The sequence below is a fragment of the Chenopodium quinoa genome, unplaced genomic scaffold (assembly GCF_001683475.1).
Source record: "Chenopodium quinoa cultivar QQ74 unplaced genomic scaffold, ASM168347v1, whole genome shotgun sequence".
NCBI lineage: Eukaryota > Viridiplantae > Streptophyta > Magnoliopsida > Caryophyllales > Amaranthaceae > Chenopodium > Chenopodium quinoa.
Genome location: NW_018742433.1, coordinates 1,580,511 through 1,598,381, shown reverse-complemented (window position 1 = coordinate 1,598,381; position 17,871 = coordinate 1,580,511). Strand labels below are relative to the sequence as shown.

The window sequence follows — 17,871 nt, the reverse complement described above, 5'->3', positions numbered from 1 at the left end:
GAGTTACAGCGTTGCTGCCATACCCTGAGTTGGCCATACCCTGAGTCAACAGCAATTTATTATAATGTACACTTATAAAAACACTCTTTGCTGCCGCCACTGTTGTGTGATGTAATATATCTCCCTAATTCCATAGCTTATTTTCTACTCCCTTTGTCACCATGTAAAAGTTTCATTTTCCTTTTGCACGTTTTTAGAAAGATGAAGATGATGAGGATAGATTGATTAAGTTGGATAAAAAAAAAAAAAAAAAAAAAAAAAAAAAAAAAAAAAAAAAAAAAAAGATAGTAGGATTTGTCTGATTAAAAATAAATAATATAAAAATAAGAAATGGAGTTTGGTAGATAAATTGAGACTTTTATTTAGAGACAAAGGGAGTATTATGATGTTTATGTATGATAACTGAACTTGCTAAATGGTAGTGATAGGATTGCTATTACTAATGAGATCAATCTGCTGGTTGTGGGATGACTACTTTCTGGGACTTATATAAAGTTTTGGTGCAGCTTTTCAGTATGCTATTCATTTTCAAAAAAGGTATGCTATTCATTTTCAACTCTCTGAAAATCGGCTTTGAGATTGAAATCATAACGATGCTGTTTCTTGAATTACTGACAGAAAAGTTTGCCCGTAGTAACATTGATGCCTCGTGATCATATTGATTTTTTCTGTAATGTGTTAGAGAGAATATTAAGTCGCATTGTTAGTGGAAACATAAGTTACCATTCTAAGACTTCTGAGCAGAGCATATAGCATATTTCAATAGCTAAACAGACTTCAGTGTTTTGTATAACATTCAGTTTCTCACTGACAGGAAGTCACATTACATAGCATTCACATAGACTGGTTTCAGTACTAACAACTAATATGTTCATACAGGAAAAAGAAAAGGAAAAAAGAAAAGAAAACATTAATAACAATTTGCAAATTAATCATTGAGGTATTGTAGCTACTTGCCTACTTTCCTTCCCTTTATCCCCTCAGTTGCATGTGTTAAAGTTCAACTTCGTCATTCTTTTCAAAGGCGGTCTAGTAAAGAAGAGGAAAATTGAAGTTTGCTTAAGAAGTTTTTTCTTTTTATACTGAATATATATATATTAATTCTTAGAAACGACTATGTCATTATTAGCTAAATGATCCATCTCTAACACAAATTCACCTAGTTACATATAAAAGGTAACAGCAGAGGTTATATTCGACGAAATTTCCTTTGACTAACCACTATAAATATTGAGCTCCCTGATGACACCTTTCCTTCCTAGTATGGGTGATACTTCATTGAGTCGATGAGTTTGTATCTGCAAGTATGGCATGTTTGATTATTAAGACTATTGCTACACATTGCTGCAGAAATACTATTGATAGCAAGTAAAGTAGGCAATCCAAGCCTGCACTAGTTAATTTACCTGTAAAGCATTTTTGCAGTGATATTTTTGTTTCGTTGTTCTCAAACTCCAACTCATCAAACCACTTTCTTTCTGCTCTTACCTCAATTAATCTTTGCAAGCCTTCAGGCCCTATGGGAAGCTTGAGGCATGGACATGAGAGCACTGTTAGATGTTCCAAAGTTGGAAAAACAAGAAGGAACCATGGTTGAGTAAGGCTTCTGATGTTCTTCAAATGTTGTAGCTTTAATGATTGCAGCTGAGGAAAGATGGTATGGGTATACTCTATCCCTGTGCAGGTATTATTCAGCTGACCTGACGACGTACCCATCTGAATCTCATGATCTTCAATGTAACCAATTACAGCTTCCATAACATCGCAATTTGATATCTCCAAGTATTGCAGCTGATTTAGCATTTTAGCAATAGCTAAGGGGAAGAGAATCTTAACCAGTTTACACTCCTCAACTTTCACATGTTTCAAGCTCTGAAAGCTTGTAGATGGAGCTACGCCTCTCCATAGAGCTGTCAAACAAGGGGCAACTCGGACATGAATGTTTGTGAGTCTGGGAAGCACATTGCTTTCAGGCACAATATTATTGGAAAGAAACACAGTATCCAGTTTCAGGCAAGAAAAAATTTGGAGCTCTTGCAGACCTTGAAACCTTTCGAACAATGTAGATGAAAGAAAAGTTTGAAAATGACACTTTTGAATGTGTAGGTGCTTCAGTGGTTGAAAACACTCCAACGGTAACTCTTCAAGACTTGAGAGATTCTTCCAGTTCACTACAGAAAGCTGCTCTGTCATTTGTAGGAAGCTCTCCAGCCAGTTCATGAAAGGCTTGGGTACTCCAAAGTGAGCTGCTATATTGAAGCACATGCTTTTGGCATAAGTACTCCGCCAGTCAAATTTATCTCCTACATGTATGTGAAACTTGTTTAATCTAGGCTGGCGATTGATAATCTCTTCAACTAGACAAGCAAGATTTCCTACATCGATGTGTAGGGTATTAAGATGATCCAAAGAAAGAACTTCAGCCAGAGTAGCTTTTCTCTTGCTTGTCGTTTCTTTTATCTCCCAACCACTATAACTGCCTCCCATGTACAGTTCTTCCAAACGTACGAGGCTTGGAAAAACATTAGCTGGAATTTCATCAAATTGGGATTCACTCAAGTCTACTAAACGGAGCTTAGTTAATCTTTTTATCTCTTCTGGAAACCTGTCAAATGAGGACTTCCGCAGGCTAAGAATTTCAATTGATTTCAGCTCTCCAAGTGCAGATCCATCTTTCAGATTATTGTTTTCCACACAAAGAGTCTTTAAGTTTGTGAGAAAAGAGAGTGAGGTAGGTAATGCCACCAGACTTGGCATATTGCTGAGATCAAGTACTTGGAGTGCTTTCATCCCAACAAAGAAGTCATCTGAAATAGCCTTTAATGATGTATTATTTTGCAGCAGCAGTAATATGAGCTCTGGGTATTCTTCTTGTTCCCTGAGCATATTAAACTCGTTGTTGATCAAAGACATCCTCATAACATATTGCAAGTTTAAGTTGCAAGGCCACTCCTTCAAACCTGAGCCCGCCTTTACCATGAAACTGTAATCATTACCGGAAGAAATTAATATGGCCAAGTCACGAAAAACATCGTGCATTTTTACACATTCTTCATTCTTACCACTCAGCAAAAGGCAAGAAGCTTTTAGGTTACTGATTATAGAATGTACCCTGTTCCTTGCCTGGTCCAGAGTTAAATCATCAGAAAACAGTCTATCACCAATTCCATATCTCAAAAGATCTTCAACACAAACATCATAATCTTCAGGAAAGAGGGCACAGTATAGAAAGCATATTTGAGACTCTTCATTATGAAACTCATCAAAACTTAGCTTGGACATGAGAAGACCTTTTCATGCATCCCTTTGATGTTCAACGGTCTTGATTGTCGCAGTTCATACACTGCATCATCCCAAAATCTTGGCTCTTTATTCCTTAAAACCCTTCCTAGTGTCACCAAAGCTATCGGCAAACCTCCACATTCCTTAGCAACTTCCTTTGCCACACTGTTCAAGTCAGGTGATTCCACAACATCTCCTGCAAACTTCTTGAAAAGTTCCCATGAATCTTGCTGAGAGAGGGGTTCAACTATTATACTAACATTGCAATACATCTCACTGCACACATCTAGGTTTCGTGTAGTTATCGCAATTTTACAATTACTTCTATCCTTCCCAGAAGAAATGCCTACCCAGGACAAGTCCAATCTCTCCCACACATCATCCAAAATTATAAAAGTCCGTCTTTCTTGCTTCAGCCTTTCAGCCAGTCTCAAAGATCTCACATGCTCAGTTTCCTCTTTCAACTGCAAGCCTAAACCTTCTGCAATCTCTCTCTGGATTTTCAGCATAACAGGATTCCGAGACACAGTAGCAATAACAACCTCATCAAACATACCCGTGATTTTGGCATACTTTGCTACTTCTTTGATGAATGAGGTCTTCCCCACTCCTCCCATTCCATACACCCCAATAATCTGGTTATCATCATGCTTTAATGCCTCAATGATTTTCCCCATAGCGACTTTAGTAGATTCAAAAGCTTCAAAATCCCCCCTAGGCATCATTTCAATGCTAGGCGGTGGTGCTGGTTGAGAAACTGGAATCTGTTGTAAACTACCTTTCAGCTCATTGACATCTTTGAGCAACTTTGCTGCTCTTTTGCTTGATGAATAATGACTGCTTAAATTTGTACTGCAGAAATTGAACTTTCCCTTATCTTCCTCTCTTAATCCACCTAAAAGTTTATGCACATCATTCATAATCAACTCCGTCTTTCTCAGCCATTGTTCCATATCTTGAGTTGTGGCTTCTCCTCTGCGGCGAGCTGCATCTGTGGTACATCTTGCTGTCTCCCGGGTTATCTCAAGCTCAGTTGTTTTACTTCTAAGATCTTCAATGTTTCTGCGGAATTTCACAAGATAACCAACTTCATTTTTCAGAGGAACAACCAAAAGTTTTGCTAGTTCAGTGATAGGAGTAATTAAGATTTGTAGTATAGTACTAGCCATTTTGCTCGGATTTTTTCTCTAATTATCCAACAAGAATTAGAATTGATACTAATTCGAATAATAGATTAAATATGAACTTGTACTGTAATATTTGTAAAAGATGGAATAGTATGTTTATGTTCTCCTTTCAGGCAGATTCAAAGGATGATTGAGTGGAAAAATCTGAGCATGTAAACAATTATTAATGGAATAAAGAATTTGATTACTAAATGGACGGCAAAGTCTAAGTCTACGTCAACCGTCAACCAACTACAACACCAAGTCTTCCTTTTATTAATAATGCATTAGTGAACCTTCGTTGTTGTATCTTATGCACCTTAGTGTTATATTTATTGTACTGTCAGATCTGCAGTTTGTGATTTGTATTGTGTACATTCTCCGTTTTTTTTAGATAAAACAAACTACTCATATACTCAGTTATCTCTATTTTTGGTAATTTATACTTAAACGAAAACATAGTCCTGACATATTTCATTAGATCCGTCTCAACTTACGTTATTCACAAATTTTTAGTTTTATTTTTACTTATAATATACGGATTTTTCACCAAATACCACTGAGTTTTTGCATAATTCACCATATACCACACGAAACTTTCTAATACATCAAATACCATTGAGTTAATGTATATTAACACGAAATGTCATTTTTGGTAACTGTCGTTAGTCGTCTTCCGTTAACTCCGTTAGTAATTAAGGTTTATAGTGTCACGTGGCTTTCACTTATTGGCTCTTATTTATATTATCTAATTAATTACTTAAATAAAGAATTACCAAAAAAAAAAAAAAAAAAAAAAAAACAGCCACCACCAACGTCCCCCAGCCATCCACCACCCTATCCCGACATCCCCCGCTGGCACGGAATCTGACCAGAACCCCCAACCACCACCCTATCCCTCCACCACCCACGCCGGCGCCCAGCCCTTCTCTCGCCAACGCGTTGGCCTCCCCCTCCCCCGAACCGACAGCACCCAAAATCCGCAACCATACAACAGCATCAATTAGCCAACCACCTTCCCTGCCCTCAATTTCGACCTTCACCTTCGATTATCGGCATCTTTTTTCGAACAAATTCGCTTCTAATTCGACCTTCTCTCTCTTCGTCAAGATCTGATGGGTGGTTAATTTCTTTGTCGTCGGTCTTCCAAATTGGGATTTGCAAGAGGGAAATTGGGGAATTTTGTAGGGTTAGGTTTACAGGTAAGAAATCGGGGATTGGGTTAGAGAGATCGAGAATTGGGGAATTGGGGAAGGGGAGTCCGGCGGGGAAGTCGGGAATTGGGTTAGAGAATCGGGAATTGAGAAATCAAGAATTGGGGAATCGGGGAAGCTTCCGGCAGGGGAGGGGAGGGGTTACAGGTGGGGGATGATTTTCGCGGAAGGGGAGTAGGAGTGGATGGTCGCCGGTGTCGGGGGAAGGGGTCGAGAATGTCGCCGGCGGGGGGGGGGGGGATGGTCGCCGGCCAGCTAGCCTGGGGTGGGGGTTGGGGTGGCTAAGTTGGTGGTGTTTAATTTTATTTTATTTTTTAAAATAATTTTTCTAAAGTTAATTAATTAAATAAATAATATTAATTAGAACCAATTACAAAATGCCACGTGGCACAATTAACGTTAATGACTAACTGAGTTAACGGAAATGGCATGTTGTGACATTTATATTAAACTCAGTGATATTTGGTGTATTAGATTGTTTCGTGTGGTATATGGTGAATTATGCAAAAACTCAGCAGTATTTGGTGAAAAATCCGTATAATATAATTCCTACACATTCTATCTGCCATCGGAGAAATGGACCTGGAAGAGGATATTTGTTCCTGCGCTCTCATCTTTAATGGTCAAGGAAGCCATGCAGGAACAGCTAAGTGTTAGGGCTACCAAAATGCTACTACAGTGAATATCTAAAACCAAATCTAAAGCAAGTAACACAGCATACTCTAACTTAGTAACTTGAAATGGGATCAATATATATACCACTTGATCTATCCAAGACATGGTAACTGGTATAGCTGCCAACGACACCATGTAATTTCCGGCAATACTTTGATATGTTAGTCTGTGACATCTAACATAAAGATAACCTAAATACACAAATCTCATGTCCACCTAGTGATATCTCTCGTTGGCTAACTTGCTGCAGGAATCACACAGAATTTTCTCAAAGAAACTGAACTTAATTAAACTTCGTACAAACAGCTATGAAATATGTCACAAAATTTTAGTTCCTTGATATGACGGACACTGCATATTTTTACTAGTGGAACAACAATATTATATATCATATCGAGCTGGTATAACAGCTGCATATATACAAATAACAGCAATATATAGCACAACATGCTGGAAAACAAAGATATCATGCCTTTACATAGCTGCATATTAATATTTTCTTCAAACTGATTGCTTTACAACAAGAACTGGACACTTTGCGTGGTGAACACAGTAGTCGCTCACACTACCAAGGAAAGTCCTGCAAGAAAGATTTTAATAAGAGAAAGAAAACTGAAAAGAGGGGGAGAATCATGTATGATTTACTATCTGCGAGATGGGAGGACAGTAGCCCAAGATTCAGTTGCAAGTGTCAAATGAATTCAGACATATGTTTCAGGGAATCTTTAGTTAACTATGATTTCGTGATTTACATCCTAGAATTGCATGATTCTTAACCAAGATTTATTTACAAGATGCTGCACAAGGATAATCAATGTCCAAAGATCTGTAGAAAGTTAGGGCATAATAGTATAATATACTATTATTCTGTTAATATATACTTCATCCATTCCAAACTTCCAAAAATATTGCATCATCTGCTTTCGAAGTTTAGCAAAAATTGCAGGAAATCTGTTTTCGGAAACTTTTTGTATGTGGAAAAAATTCAAAGTTACCCCATAATTTCCCACATGGACACACTTTTCTCTAATTCTAATTCCCCTTACCCATTTTACAATAATTTTGTAATGGAGAAATATGAAGTATGTGCAACTCTAAGGCTCTGAGTGAGCCATTTTGCAGTGTTTTTCATGGCATCAGAGATCAATATGTCTGGATTAATCCCTATGAATTTCCCACGATGCTCATGGCAGAAAACTAAACATTCCTCATGGAATAAAATAACCAATATATTGATGTTAAACATTCCTCATGGAATAAAATAACCAATCTATTGGTGTTAAAGCACAAAATATGAGAAATTTTGTTTGGTCTAGCAATAAACTTCTCCAATTTCAATCTGCAATGCATTGGCCAAGGACATAAGAAAGGAAAGGAGAATCACTACAATTCATAATATGAGGTATATAGCTTAGAACAGGCTTTGTATAATTACTCCATTAAAAAATGACTAACAAATGCATATTATAAATGTGGTAAGGTAATCCAACTAATATAGACGACAGCTTTACTTGCATTTTTCTGAAAGCGAACAAGTGGTTCCAGGGAAGGATATAGTAACTTCAGCACTGATTTTCAGCTTAAGCTAAAAATGTCAATGTGACTCATTGGCCAAACAATTGCATGAGACTGAACCAAATTATACTTCATTGGTCTTAGACTTCTTTGCTGTACTAAACTATTTTAGTTCTATTCACTCTATTACAAAATTTTCAATCACTGAGCATAACTAATGCATTTCTCCAATGAAATTCGTCAGTCAGTTCAAAGTATGAACACTATTATACCTTAAAGTTTTAGTAGAGTAGATAATAGAGCTTCAGACTAACCTCCTTATTCGTCCCCGACTACGGCTGCCCATAATCAGTAGTTGACAATTAAATTTCTGTACTGCATCACATATCGCTTCTTTCGGATTGCCCATCAAAGCAACTGTCTCAGCATCAATCTGTATCCAGTAAGATACTAAGTACCGAGTACCAACAAGTGCACATTATGAGATGTATATATATATATTTTAAGACCTAGCAATAAAAATATGGCTTCCAAATTCCAATATCATCCTTTTCGGTGAGTATGTCCATATCTTATTGATGCACAAAAGTAATTGATACTGTAGACAGAATCAGAAGCTCAAATAATATAAGTAGACCATCAGATTAGTAGGAAGACTCTTTTCTTCATCTAATCGGACAAAATAACTTAAAATAAAATGTCATTTCTCAATTGTTAAGAAAAAGCATCACATTATGAAAAAAATCCCAAATTATTCAAAATGTAACTTGCTAGAATTGAAATATGGCCTATTATATAAGGACACCCTTAATTAGATGTGTAGTCTATAAAAGTAGAACAGAGGTAATACTGAATTTTTGAAGTAATCAACAATAACAAATGTCCGTAAAAATGTATTTAAATTGAACAAGGTTGCCTCCAAACACTTTAAATCTGCCGTGATCAATGTTACTTAATAGTAATGTTTTTTCTTTTTGAGAAGTTGCAAAATAATTGCAACATTATGTCATTTGGACAATGATTTTCTCTATCACTCTCTTCATCACATTGTACACTTTTTATCTCTCTTCTTTAAAATGTGCATCAGTCTAGTGATTATTTTTCCGAAAAGATAATGAAATGCCTGCAGTATACTATGAGAGAAATAGTGAGGATTTTAAAGTTCTTACCCCATGCTTTTCACATAGTTCCTTTGCTTTTGTTAGGAGAGATACAGTAAAGTCCTTCTGATCGCCTTGGAGTGATGTTACCAGGTCAAGAGCTGCATGAATGTTGTATATATAAGTAACTTTTTTTTTTAGTATTATACTGCAGCCATGTAAGTAAACTACCTAGGTCTTAAGTCTCTCTGCTTTGACTTGGAGAATGAACATTGTTCATGAAATTTTACGAAACAAGTTCTGCACTTAAGCTAATAATATGTGTAATACATGATTTTCTATGTAGTATGAAAATTTCAGTCTTAAGATTAGAAGCAAGACTTACACCATTGCCTGATTCTGGATCCACTAAAAGGAAGAACAGAAGAAAAAAAAAAATGCAACTTCCCACATTTTTTTAATTTCCTTTTCACGTTTTCCTTGAAACTGAATCAATTTTCTTTCCATGCGAAAGAGGACAAGACTGTCACAAGCAAAGCGACAACTTTGTTTCAAAAAAAAAAAAAGCAAAGCGACAACTTTCTGAATTTAAGCACTAAATAGCATGAACGCAATTTTAGATATATCTTTTCAGTTGTTAATTTGCATCAGCAAAGACTCTCCTTATAAATCCCATACATGTTTTAAGATGAACATACACAATATTGTTGTCTCAAGTACTCAACTCAATAAAAGTAAGAGATGTCTCAACAAGAAATTTAATCTATCAAAAATTTGTTTCAGCACCGATGATTTGCCAATCACAAATAGATAGTTAGAAATCAAGAGTTTTCTAATACAATACGGAAGCAACCAGAGATCACCTAGGAAGATATCCAGCGTATCAAGTTGAATAAATGCAGCAACATTCATAGCATGTTCACAGTTTGGAAAGGGTTCTACTAGAACCGTTCTAGTAAGTTTCTTTTACTCTATTTAACCATGAAAGGAAGACAGGTACGCACTAGATCAGAAAAGTCATCTGAATTTTGTTTTATTAGTCCCATATGAATAGATTTTGTTTACATCGTATACCAAATTAGAAATTGGTACTTGCTAGTTGCAAATTACTAAATACTGATAGAGTATATTTGAATATTTTAGAATATACTTCCTCTGTTCCACAAATATTGCAACAATGATGAAATTACACATTCCAAAGCACATTTTATATGTTAAATAACTATGATTATATAAGAGTAAAATTTATAAAAAGTTGATATTGTAAAAGTATATTTTACTTTACGTATAAATCATAATTTGTGGTCAAACAAGCATGGTGAATAGTGTAAAAGTCCAGTTGGTGTAATATTACTAGAACGGAGGAAGTATATTTTACATCTCTCATCATAGGTGGATTATATTGGCTGTGTGCAAGATTTGCCTTGTATTGAGCATGTAAAAGGGATATACACACAAGTAAAGTCAGTAACTCACTCAATGGTCACACAATCTCACAGTACGTAACAACTTCGAGTAAAAGAAAGGCATAAGTTAAACCCCATAAGATTGATCCCAATTGCATGATTCATTCTAGTGTCTTATATACATATTTAGTTGGCTGATAGTTTGCACTTTGCAGAGAAAAGTTGTTGGTAAGTTGTATTGGTTGAGTTAGCTTCATCAAATAAAACAAGTAATGTCTTTAGCGTGCGACTGAAATTGTAGCAGTTGATTATTCACCCTAATTATTGGCACCTATACAATTTTAATAGTTAAACAAATTAGGATTACAAACTAAGACAATCATTCACACAATTTTATTTAATATTTTTTTTTTTTTTTTTTTTGAAGCAGCAGAACACAACTACACCAGCAACAATCAGCAGGACAGAATCAGAAGACCAGGACCAAAAGTAACTTTAAAAGCCAGCAGGCCCGCTCATACGACATCCTAGACCAGAAAGTACAAGCAGCACAGCATCAGCAGACAAGGCTACATTTGTTATCTGATTTAAAACACTTGCAGGCCTCTCTGAACAGAATATTCTATATATACAGCTTCAGGATGCTTAATATTCTAATCAATCACCATCTAGTTCCTTAGCAGCAAATCACAATCAACATCTTGCACAAAATGCATAGCATAGGATTGACTCTTATCACCAAATTTTGTTGTTAGCTTTAATAACCAGCTCAACTTTAGCCTAGAAACTTCAATAACACCTTGAGAAGTGGAACATATTTTAAACTCGACTTCTCATACTCCCGTTGTCCTATTAAGATTACCATGTTCGACCATTTTTTTGTGAGAGCATTTTGAATCAAATGGAGCAATTTTAATGGGATAGAAAATACCAAAATGACAATAATTGACTCAAAATAGCCACTTAACCCTCCTATCCAAGGGCAACCAATACTTTCTCCATTCTTTTTACAAAATCGCAACACTTTCCTTTGCACGGGTTTTAATAAAAGATTAGCGAAGACATTTAAATTAACATCAATAACCCAACCCTTCCCTCTTACCGATCTGCGGGTCTGATCGGGCTAACTTGGTCGACTAGGCCGCAATCAAAACCCGGATGAAAAACAAGAATTCCAACACTCTTCACAACTAATAAATTGAGAAATTTTTATAAAAAAAGGGCCAAGAACAGTAAGTGGGGGAGAAAGAACTTACGAACAGAGCCATAACTGCCAGAGAAAACACCAGTATAATCAGCAGAAGTAGCAGTAAAAATAATGACACCCGATTTCAGTTTATGATCAAGGTGTTCCACTGCCCATTTAAGCGCATAACTGCTACTCTCACTCCCATCAATTGCTATCATAACCTTCCCATTTTGCTTCGAAGCTCCTGCTATTTCCTCCTCCATCCCACTATTTTTTTTTTCTCTCTCTAAATTTGGATGTTATTGTCAGAATTTTAGTTGTGAGAGGAAGATGATGATGAAATTGGTAATCTATTTGTTGATATTTATAATTGCTTGTAATTGATTTGTGTGATGTTATAAATGAGTAAGATGTTTACACCTGGTTTGTTTTCCCGCCTATAAATATTACTATTTCCCACTTACCTTAAATCCTACGTTGCCACGACCTCCTTACCCTACCCACTCTTAAATCATGAAATGACCCAATCAATGGATTAATAATGTTCATTACACCTTCTTTTTCGGATGTCCATATCATTAATTTGACATATTTTTTGGAATGTTTTTTCAAAGAATGAAAGAATAGAGAAATTAATTCATTTTTTATGAAGAAATTAAGTATGAATTATGATTGATTATCAAAGTAATTCTGAGAGCGTATCATTTGTTGATTAAATTGGTACTTATTTTCTCTATTTTGTAATAATCGTAACAGATGGACTTTTGCATTATTCATACACATATTTTGGCTATACTTTTTTTACTAATACTTCCTCAGTTTTTTTTTTAGTGCCCCACTTCTCAAAAATAGTTGTTTTTTTTTTTAAAGTGTCCCACTTTCCAAAAACTTTTTTTTTTTAAGTGTCCCATTTGTAAAAGTGGAAACTCCACTCACATTATATATTATTTCTCTCTATTCCTTTTAACCCCACTATCATTTTATAATATTTTCTCTCTCACATTATTTCTAGTGGTCCTCATTCATATTTTTCTCTCTTACTTCTCCAAATTTTTTAATCCTAACCATACCCACACATACAATATTTTATTCTTTTGCCTAAAACTATGTGCCCAATGAATGAGACACTTAAAAAAAACAAAGGGAGTATATATACTCCCTCTATTACACATTAGGTCTTAGGAATAGGAATTCCCCTCATAAAGAGGGTTTCCTAATGTTTAATTTTTCTTACCTTTTTAAAATATAATAATAAAAATTACTCCCTCTATTTTCGTATATAGAAACTGAAGAAGTATTGCGCAATTACGTATCTAAAGAATGAAATTGGTGGTTTCCCATACCATTTTATTATCTACTCCCTCTATTCCTATTATTTATTTATTTTTATTTTTTTTTTCTCTCGATAGCCAATGTTTGGGTGAACTTTTAATAACTTTAACCTTAAACTCCCATTAATATGTAAGAGATAATATACTTAATTATATAGGATCTTGTTAAATTTTATTTTTTTTAGTAATATCAAATTTTTATACTTCGTAATTTTAACGCTTATAGAAATGAAGATATATATATTTTACTACACGTTTCAAAGACCATGTAAAGTCAAATGGGGCAAAAATATAGGGATAAGAGGGAGTACACCCTTAAGCAATAGACAAACACATGGTTATATTTTAAACCAACCAACCCTGAATAGCTCAAAGAAATTAGATTCTACATTGATTTTCTAATAGGTATTGGAGATTCAAAAATTAAGAGTAATATTAGACTGTATATCAAAACTAAGGTAGTCCCTATTGTAGACATGAAAACAATCACATGTGGCTAATTATTTTAGAACGATGAAAGTATTTTATTTTATTGAGAGTGAGAGATAGCTCAAGTGGTTAGAGCTTTCTCTTCAATTCCAAGAAATCCTGGGATTGATTCTCACCCCACCCTTGTGGCTCTCTAAACACCAAAAAAAAATATTTTATTTTATTTGTCGACACTAGTGTAGTAGCATGCTATTACAACATAGTTACTTATTTACAATAATAGCAAATTGTAGATTTCCTTCAGACACGTTGCCTTACTACAAGAACAGGACACTTTGCATGATGAATGCAGTAGTTGCTAACACTTCCAAGAAATGCCCTGCATGAAAGATGTATATTAGAGGGGAAAAAGAGATGCAGGTACTTTGTATGAATTAGTACTGCAGATAGCAGATAATCTGCTCAAGCTTCAGTAGCAAAAATTGACAATCATATTCAGATTAGAGTATGCTTGAAGGAACTCTGAAATTATATGATGTTGTAACTTGAGCTCTATATTAACTCTGAAGCTATGTAACTATGACTTAAAGAGTTAAATCAGTTAATGCTGTTACATGATGCTTAATCTGTAACAATATGAATAAGTTAACATGTAAAATTTCAGGTTAATCTTTAGATAAACTTATCCCATCTTAACAAACCTTTGTAGAGCTCCTCGACTATGAGTTCCCATGACAAGTAAATTACAATGAAACTTCTCCACTGCATCACATATCGCATCTTTCGGATTGCCCATCACACACAGTGTCTCCGCATCAACCTGTATCAAGTAAGATAATGAGTACCAAGTTTCCAACAGGGGCACAAAATATATATATTTAACAAAATTGTCTAATAAAGGCCATATGATTGGTGCTTGCCATCGTAAATTGATAAACATTCATTAAGGTAGACTCAATTCATTTTGAAGAGAGTTAACCACATATATACTAGCTTGGCCGGGTTCCAAACTTAAAGCAATTAGTAATAGTTGGAGTAGATGAAATCATATTCCTATTCATTCTTCAATGTGGAACAATAGTCTCAACTCACAATCAATTGGGGTCAAGCTAAACATAAACAGATATATGACTCTAGGAATATAAAACTAAACTTGATCATTATGTAGACAACTAAGAAGGGAAATATCAATTGAATGCAAAAGGTGGAAGCCAGTCCAACGAAAAATAAACAAAGGAAAACCATGGACCATAAAAGGTTGCCTATGATCACTAGGAGTTTACAAACATATCATGATGTTCGCTATATTGATGTTTGGCAATCAGCATCTGTCTGAATAAAAAGATGAAATGAACTTTACAATTCAATGGGAGAACACCAAAGAGGATTTATTGGTTCATACCCCATATTGTGCACATATTTCCTTAGCTTTCGCTAGGAGAGAAGTTGCAAACTTTTTCTGATTCTCTTGGATTGATGTTACCAGGTCAAGAGCTGCAAAGACAGAACACAAGAAATACCAACATAAGTGTTGTAATGATACATCTCAAAAGTTTTGTGTTGTCAAACGTGTTAAGTCATAGGGTACCTATACATAATGCACCTAACCAATACATCAACCTAATGTATATCTTTTCGGTTTAACTGTGGAGAATGCACCAGATTTTTATCGAAATATTAAAAATGAAATTAATGGTATTCACAAAACCATGATCTCTCAATTCAATTCATTGAATTCATTTCCAATTGCCCCAAAGCCCATGTAAGGCCATATTCACCTTTTTCACTTATGATCTCATAAAGTCCGGATAAGATAAGTTAGGGATAATAAGTTCTCATAAGGGTTACTCAAGCTCGTCAAATTACAACTTAAAAAAGTTCTAATAAAGTCAAATAAGTTCAGATAAGTAAAAATCAGATAAATAGAACATATCCTTAATGGCTTTCCCCCATTTCAAGACTAGGGATATTGTGCAAATCTGTTTATATGTTATTTCATACCAATGGCCGAGCCAAAATTTTGAAGGTGGGATCTAAAGGGTTTATAAGTAATTCCATACAAGTATTTTTATAAGAGAGTGTAATACATGGAAAATTTATATTCAATGGTATTATAGTCCTTTACACCGTATTTGGATAACAATAACAATAACGACGGGAAAAGGGAGAGGAAGGAAAAAGAGAGAAAAATAAGGAGGTGAGTGGAGGGAGAGAGTGACATTTCATTTTCGCTCCAAATATCTCCAACAATTGGAGGGATTTTTTTTTATTTGAAAATGTATTCCCTTACCCTATGTCTTATCCAAATTAGGGAAATTATATCACTCACTTACCCTTCCCTCCCTTTCCCTCCAAATATTACTATTCAAACATAGTGTTAACATAGAATCATTTTAGAAATTATAAGAATTAAATCAACAACTCAAATGTATTATAATCAATTAACTAAATCAAGCGAAGGGTTGGCGGGAACTGCCAAACAATACAATAAGTTATCTTCACGTAAGGTGCTCCAGTCTAAATCTTTCTAGCTTACTCTGAATTTGATGTTCATGTCTAACTAAACTTTGGCCATATTTCTACACTAACAAATGTGAAATAAAAAAATAAAAAATTAAAAAAAAAGGCCGTCAAATGATTTTGTGAGATTCGTTGTGCATTCACCAAATTAAGAATTTCAATTTTAATTTTTAGCGAGGTTCAATCTAGTCTGATTCCAAGTTTCCAACAAGAATAAAATAATTAAATTTTGTATTAGGGTACTAAGAACATATTCTTAATTTGCATATTCAACATTAAATAAGGTACACCTTGCAAAAATTGTACTACGTAAAATAAAAGGTGGCAGTTCAGCAGTCGGGTCAGTTAGATCGGGTCAATTGGATTCGGGTGACATGCTAAGTCAAACGTGTTCATGTCGTGTCATTTTTTGGTTTTATTGCCAATATACTTATTTTGATAATAACATAATCAGAAATTCAGAATTAGACAATAGACACATTGATTGCCATTTTGGCTCGGGTCGGTTTGGTGGATCAAGATCAAACGAAGTGATTTCAATTAGACTTATGGGCCGTTTGGTTCGCAGGGATAATCGAAATGGAATGAACAAAGGGAATGATAGAGAAAGGAATAAAAATCCCTCAAATTTAGTGTGTTTGTAATTAGATACAGGTCAATTTTGCCAAGTCTACTCGACTACTCGTAATCAATCAATTAGCGTCAACAAAAATGTGTACAATAAGTTAAATAAATAGAGAGAAAGAAAACATACGAACAGTGCCGTAACCACCAGCAAAAACACCACTCTGTGTAACAGAAACAGCCGTCAAAAGAATAACACCAGATTTGAGTTTATCACCCAGATTTTGTAACGCCCATTTCAGAGCATAGCTACTACACTCACTCTCATCAACTGCTACGATCATCATCCCATTTTGCTTCATCTCTGCTGATGCTGCTTCCTCTGCCATTTTCAATTTTGATTCAAATTTTTGTTTTTAGATAAGATAAGACCAAATATTTGGAACTTGTATAATTAGTCAAAGGAAAACAAAATTTGGTACTATTTTGAATTGGTAGTTTGGACTTTGGACTGCGGCTTGCTATGATATTTAAATGCTTCACGTCACTGCCTTAGCCATTTAAAATTCTGTGTGCGGTTTACATCTGGTTTTGTTTATCAGCCAAATCACACATACCGTTACACGTCGCCACGAGGCAACCGTTATACGTAGCCACGTGGCATTTCCACATGTTATAAGTTTACATTGTTTCTTCCTTGTACGTTTGAAGCCGTTTAAGTGAGTTGTCAAAACCCTGACCATCTTGATCTGAAATTGACCTAAAAATATCTGATTTAGATTTCGACTCACATGAATATATAAATTAGCATGACTCAAATTGAAATTAGACTAACCTGACCCGACTTTATTGAACCTAATTTAAACATTTGAATTGACACCTCTGGCAGTAGTGGATTAGGTTATGGTTAAGGTTTAAGTTAGGTTAAAATGTTAGTTGGAATAAATAAGAATGTTTGGTAAAGAGGTGATGTGAAATAGGGGAGAGCATTAACCAATTGATTCGTCTGTATGATGAGAGGAAATAAGAAAGTAGAGTTAAAATAGCGGAATTAATCTTGTAATTATCTATTATTTTAATTTAGTAACACGAACTAATGTTGCAAGGCTATCTCAAGGCTTATGTATATTGACATTAAGGACCTTCCTATACTCCAATGAGTCTTATATAGGGGTGTCAATTCGGGTAAACAGTTCGGGTTTGAGTTGGGTTTATCAGTTTTGGGTTATAACGGGTCGGTTTATAACGAGTTAAAATGATTAGCGGATCGGTTTGGGTCGGTTTTGAAAATCTCGGGTCCGTTCGGTTTGGTTTTTTTATTGCGGTTTCTATTCGGGTCGGGTCCTAATCAGGTTGGGTTGTAGTTGGTTCGGGTCATAATCAGTTTGGGTTGAACCAAGTCGGTTTGAAAACGGGCTTAGCCAATTTAAAGTGGGTTTCGGTTCAAAATAATTCGGGTTCTAATCGGGTCGGGTTGTAA

General features: G+C 35.1%; 4 protein-coding genes across 4 annotated transcripts; all 4 read right to left on the bottom strand.

Moving 5' to 3' along the window:
• Nucleotides 1–282: 282 nt before the first annotated feature.
• Nucleotides 283–3,327, bottom strand: LOC110715652 (probable disease resistance protein At4g27220). The gene is made up of 2 exons (XM_021894238.1): nt 1,407–3,327; nt 283–1,298 (listed from the first exon to the last, which is right to left on the bottom strand). The coding sequence occupies exons 1-2, from the start codon at nt 3,280–3,282 to the stop codon at nt 1,276–1,278; spliced, it is 1,899 nt and encodes a 632-aa protein (XP_021749930.1). The 5' UTR covers nt 3,283–3,327; the 3' UTR covers nt 283–1,275.
• On the bottom strand, nt 3,248–4,621 carry LOC110715655 (disease resistance protein At4g27190-like). Its single transcript, XM_021894241.1, has one exon. It carries the CDS (start codon nt 4,449–4,451, stop codon nt 3,270–3,272), a length of 1,182 nt encoding a protein of 393 aa, XP_021749933.1. The 5' UTR covers nt 4,452–4,621; the 3' UTR covers nt 3,248–3,269.
• Nucleotides 4,622–6,600: 1,979 nt separating this feature from the next.
• LOC110715644 (universal stress protein PHOS32-like) lies at nt 6,601–11,947 on the bottom strand. Its single transcript, XM_021894232.1, has 4 exons — nt 11,615–11,947; nt 9,022–9,113; nt 8,167–8,285; nt 6,601–6,917 (listed from the first exon to the last, which is right to left on the bottom strand). The coding sequence occupies exons 1-4, from the start codon at nt 11,808–11,810 to the stop codon at nt 6,839–6,841; spliced, it is 486 nt and encodes a 161-aa protein (XP_021749924.1). The 5' UTR covers nt 11,811–11,947; the 3' UTR covers nt 6,601–6,838.
• Nucleotides 11,948–13,201: 1,254 nt separating this feature from the next.
• LOC110715635 (universal stress protein A-like protein) lies at nt 13,202–16,925 on the bottom strand. The gene is made up of 4 exons (XM_021894225.1): nt 16,582–16,925; nt 14,710–14,801; nt 14,009–14,127; nt 13,202–13,686 (listed from the first exon to the last, which is right to left on the bottom strand). Exons 1-4 carry the CDS (start codon nt 16,778–16,780, stop codon nt 13,608–13,610), a joined length of 489 nt encoding a protein of 162 aa, XP_021749917.1. The 5' UTR covers nt 16,781–16,925; the 3' UTR covers nt 13,202–13,607.
• Between the last annotated feature and the right edge of the window lie 946 nt (nt 16,926–17,871).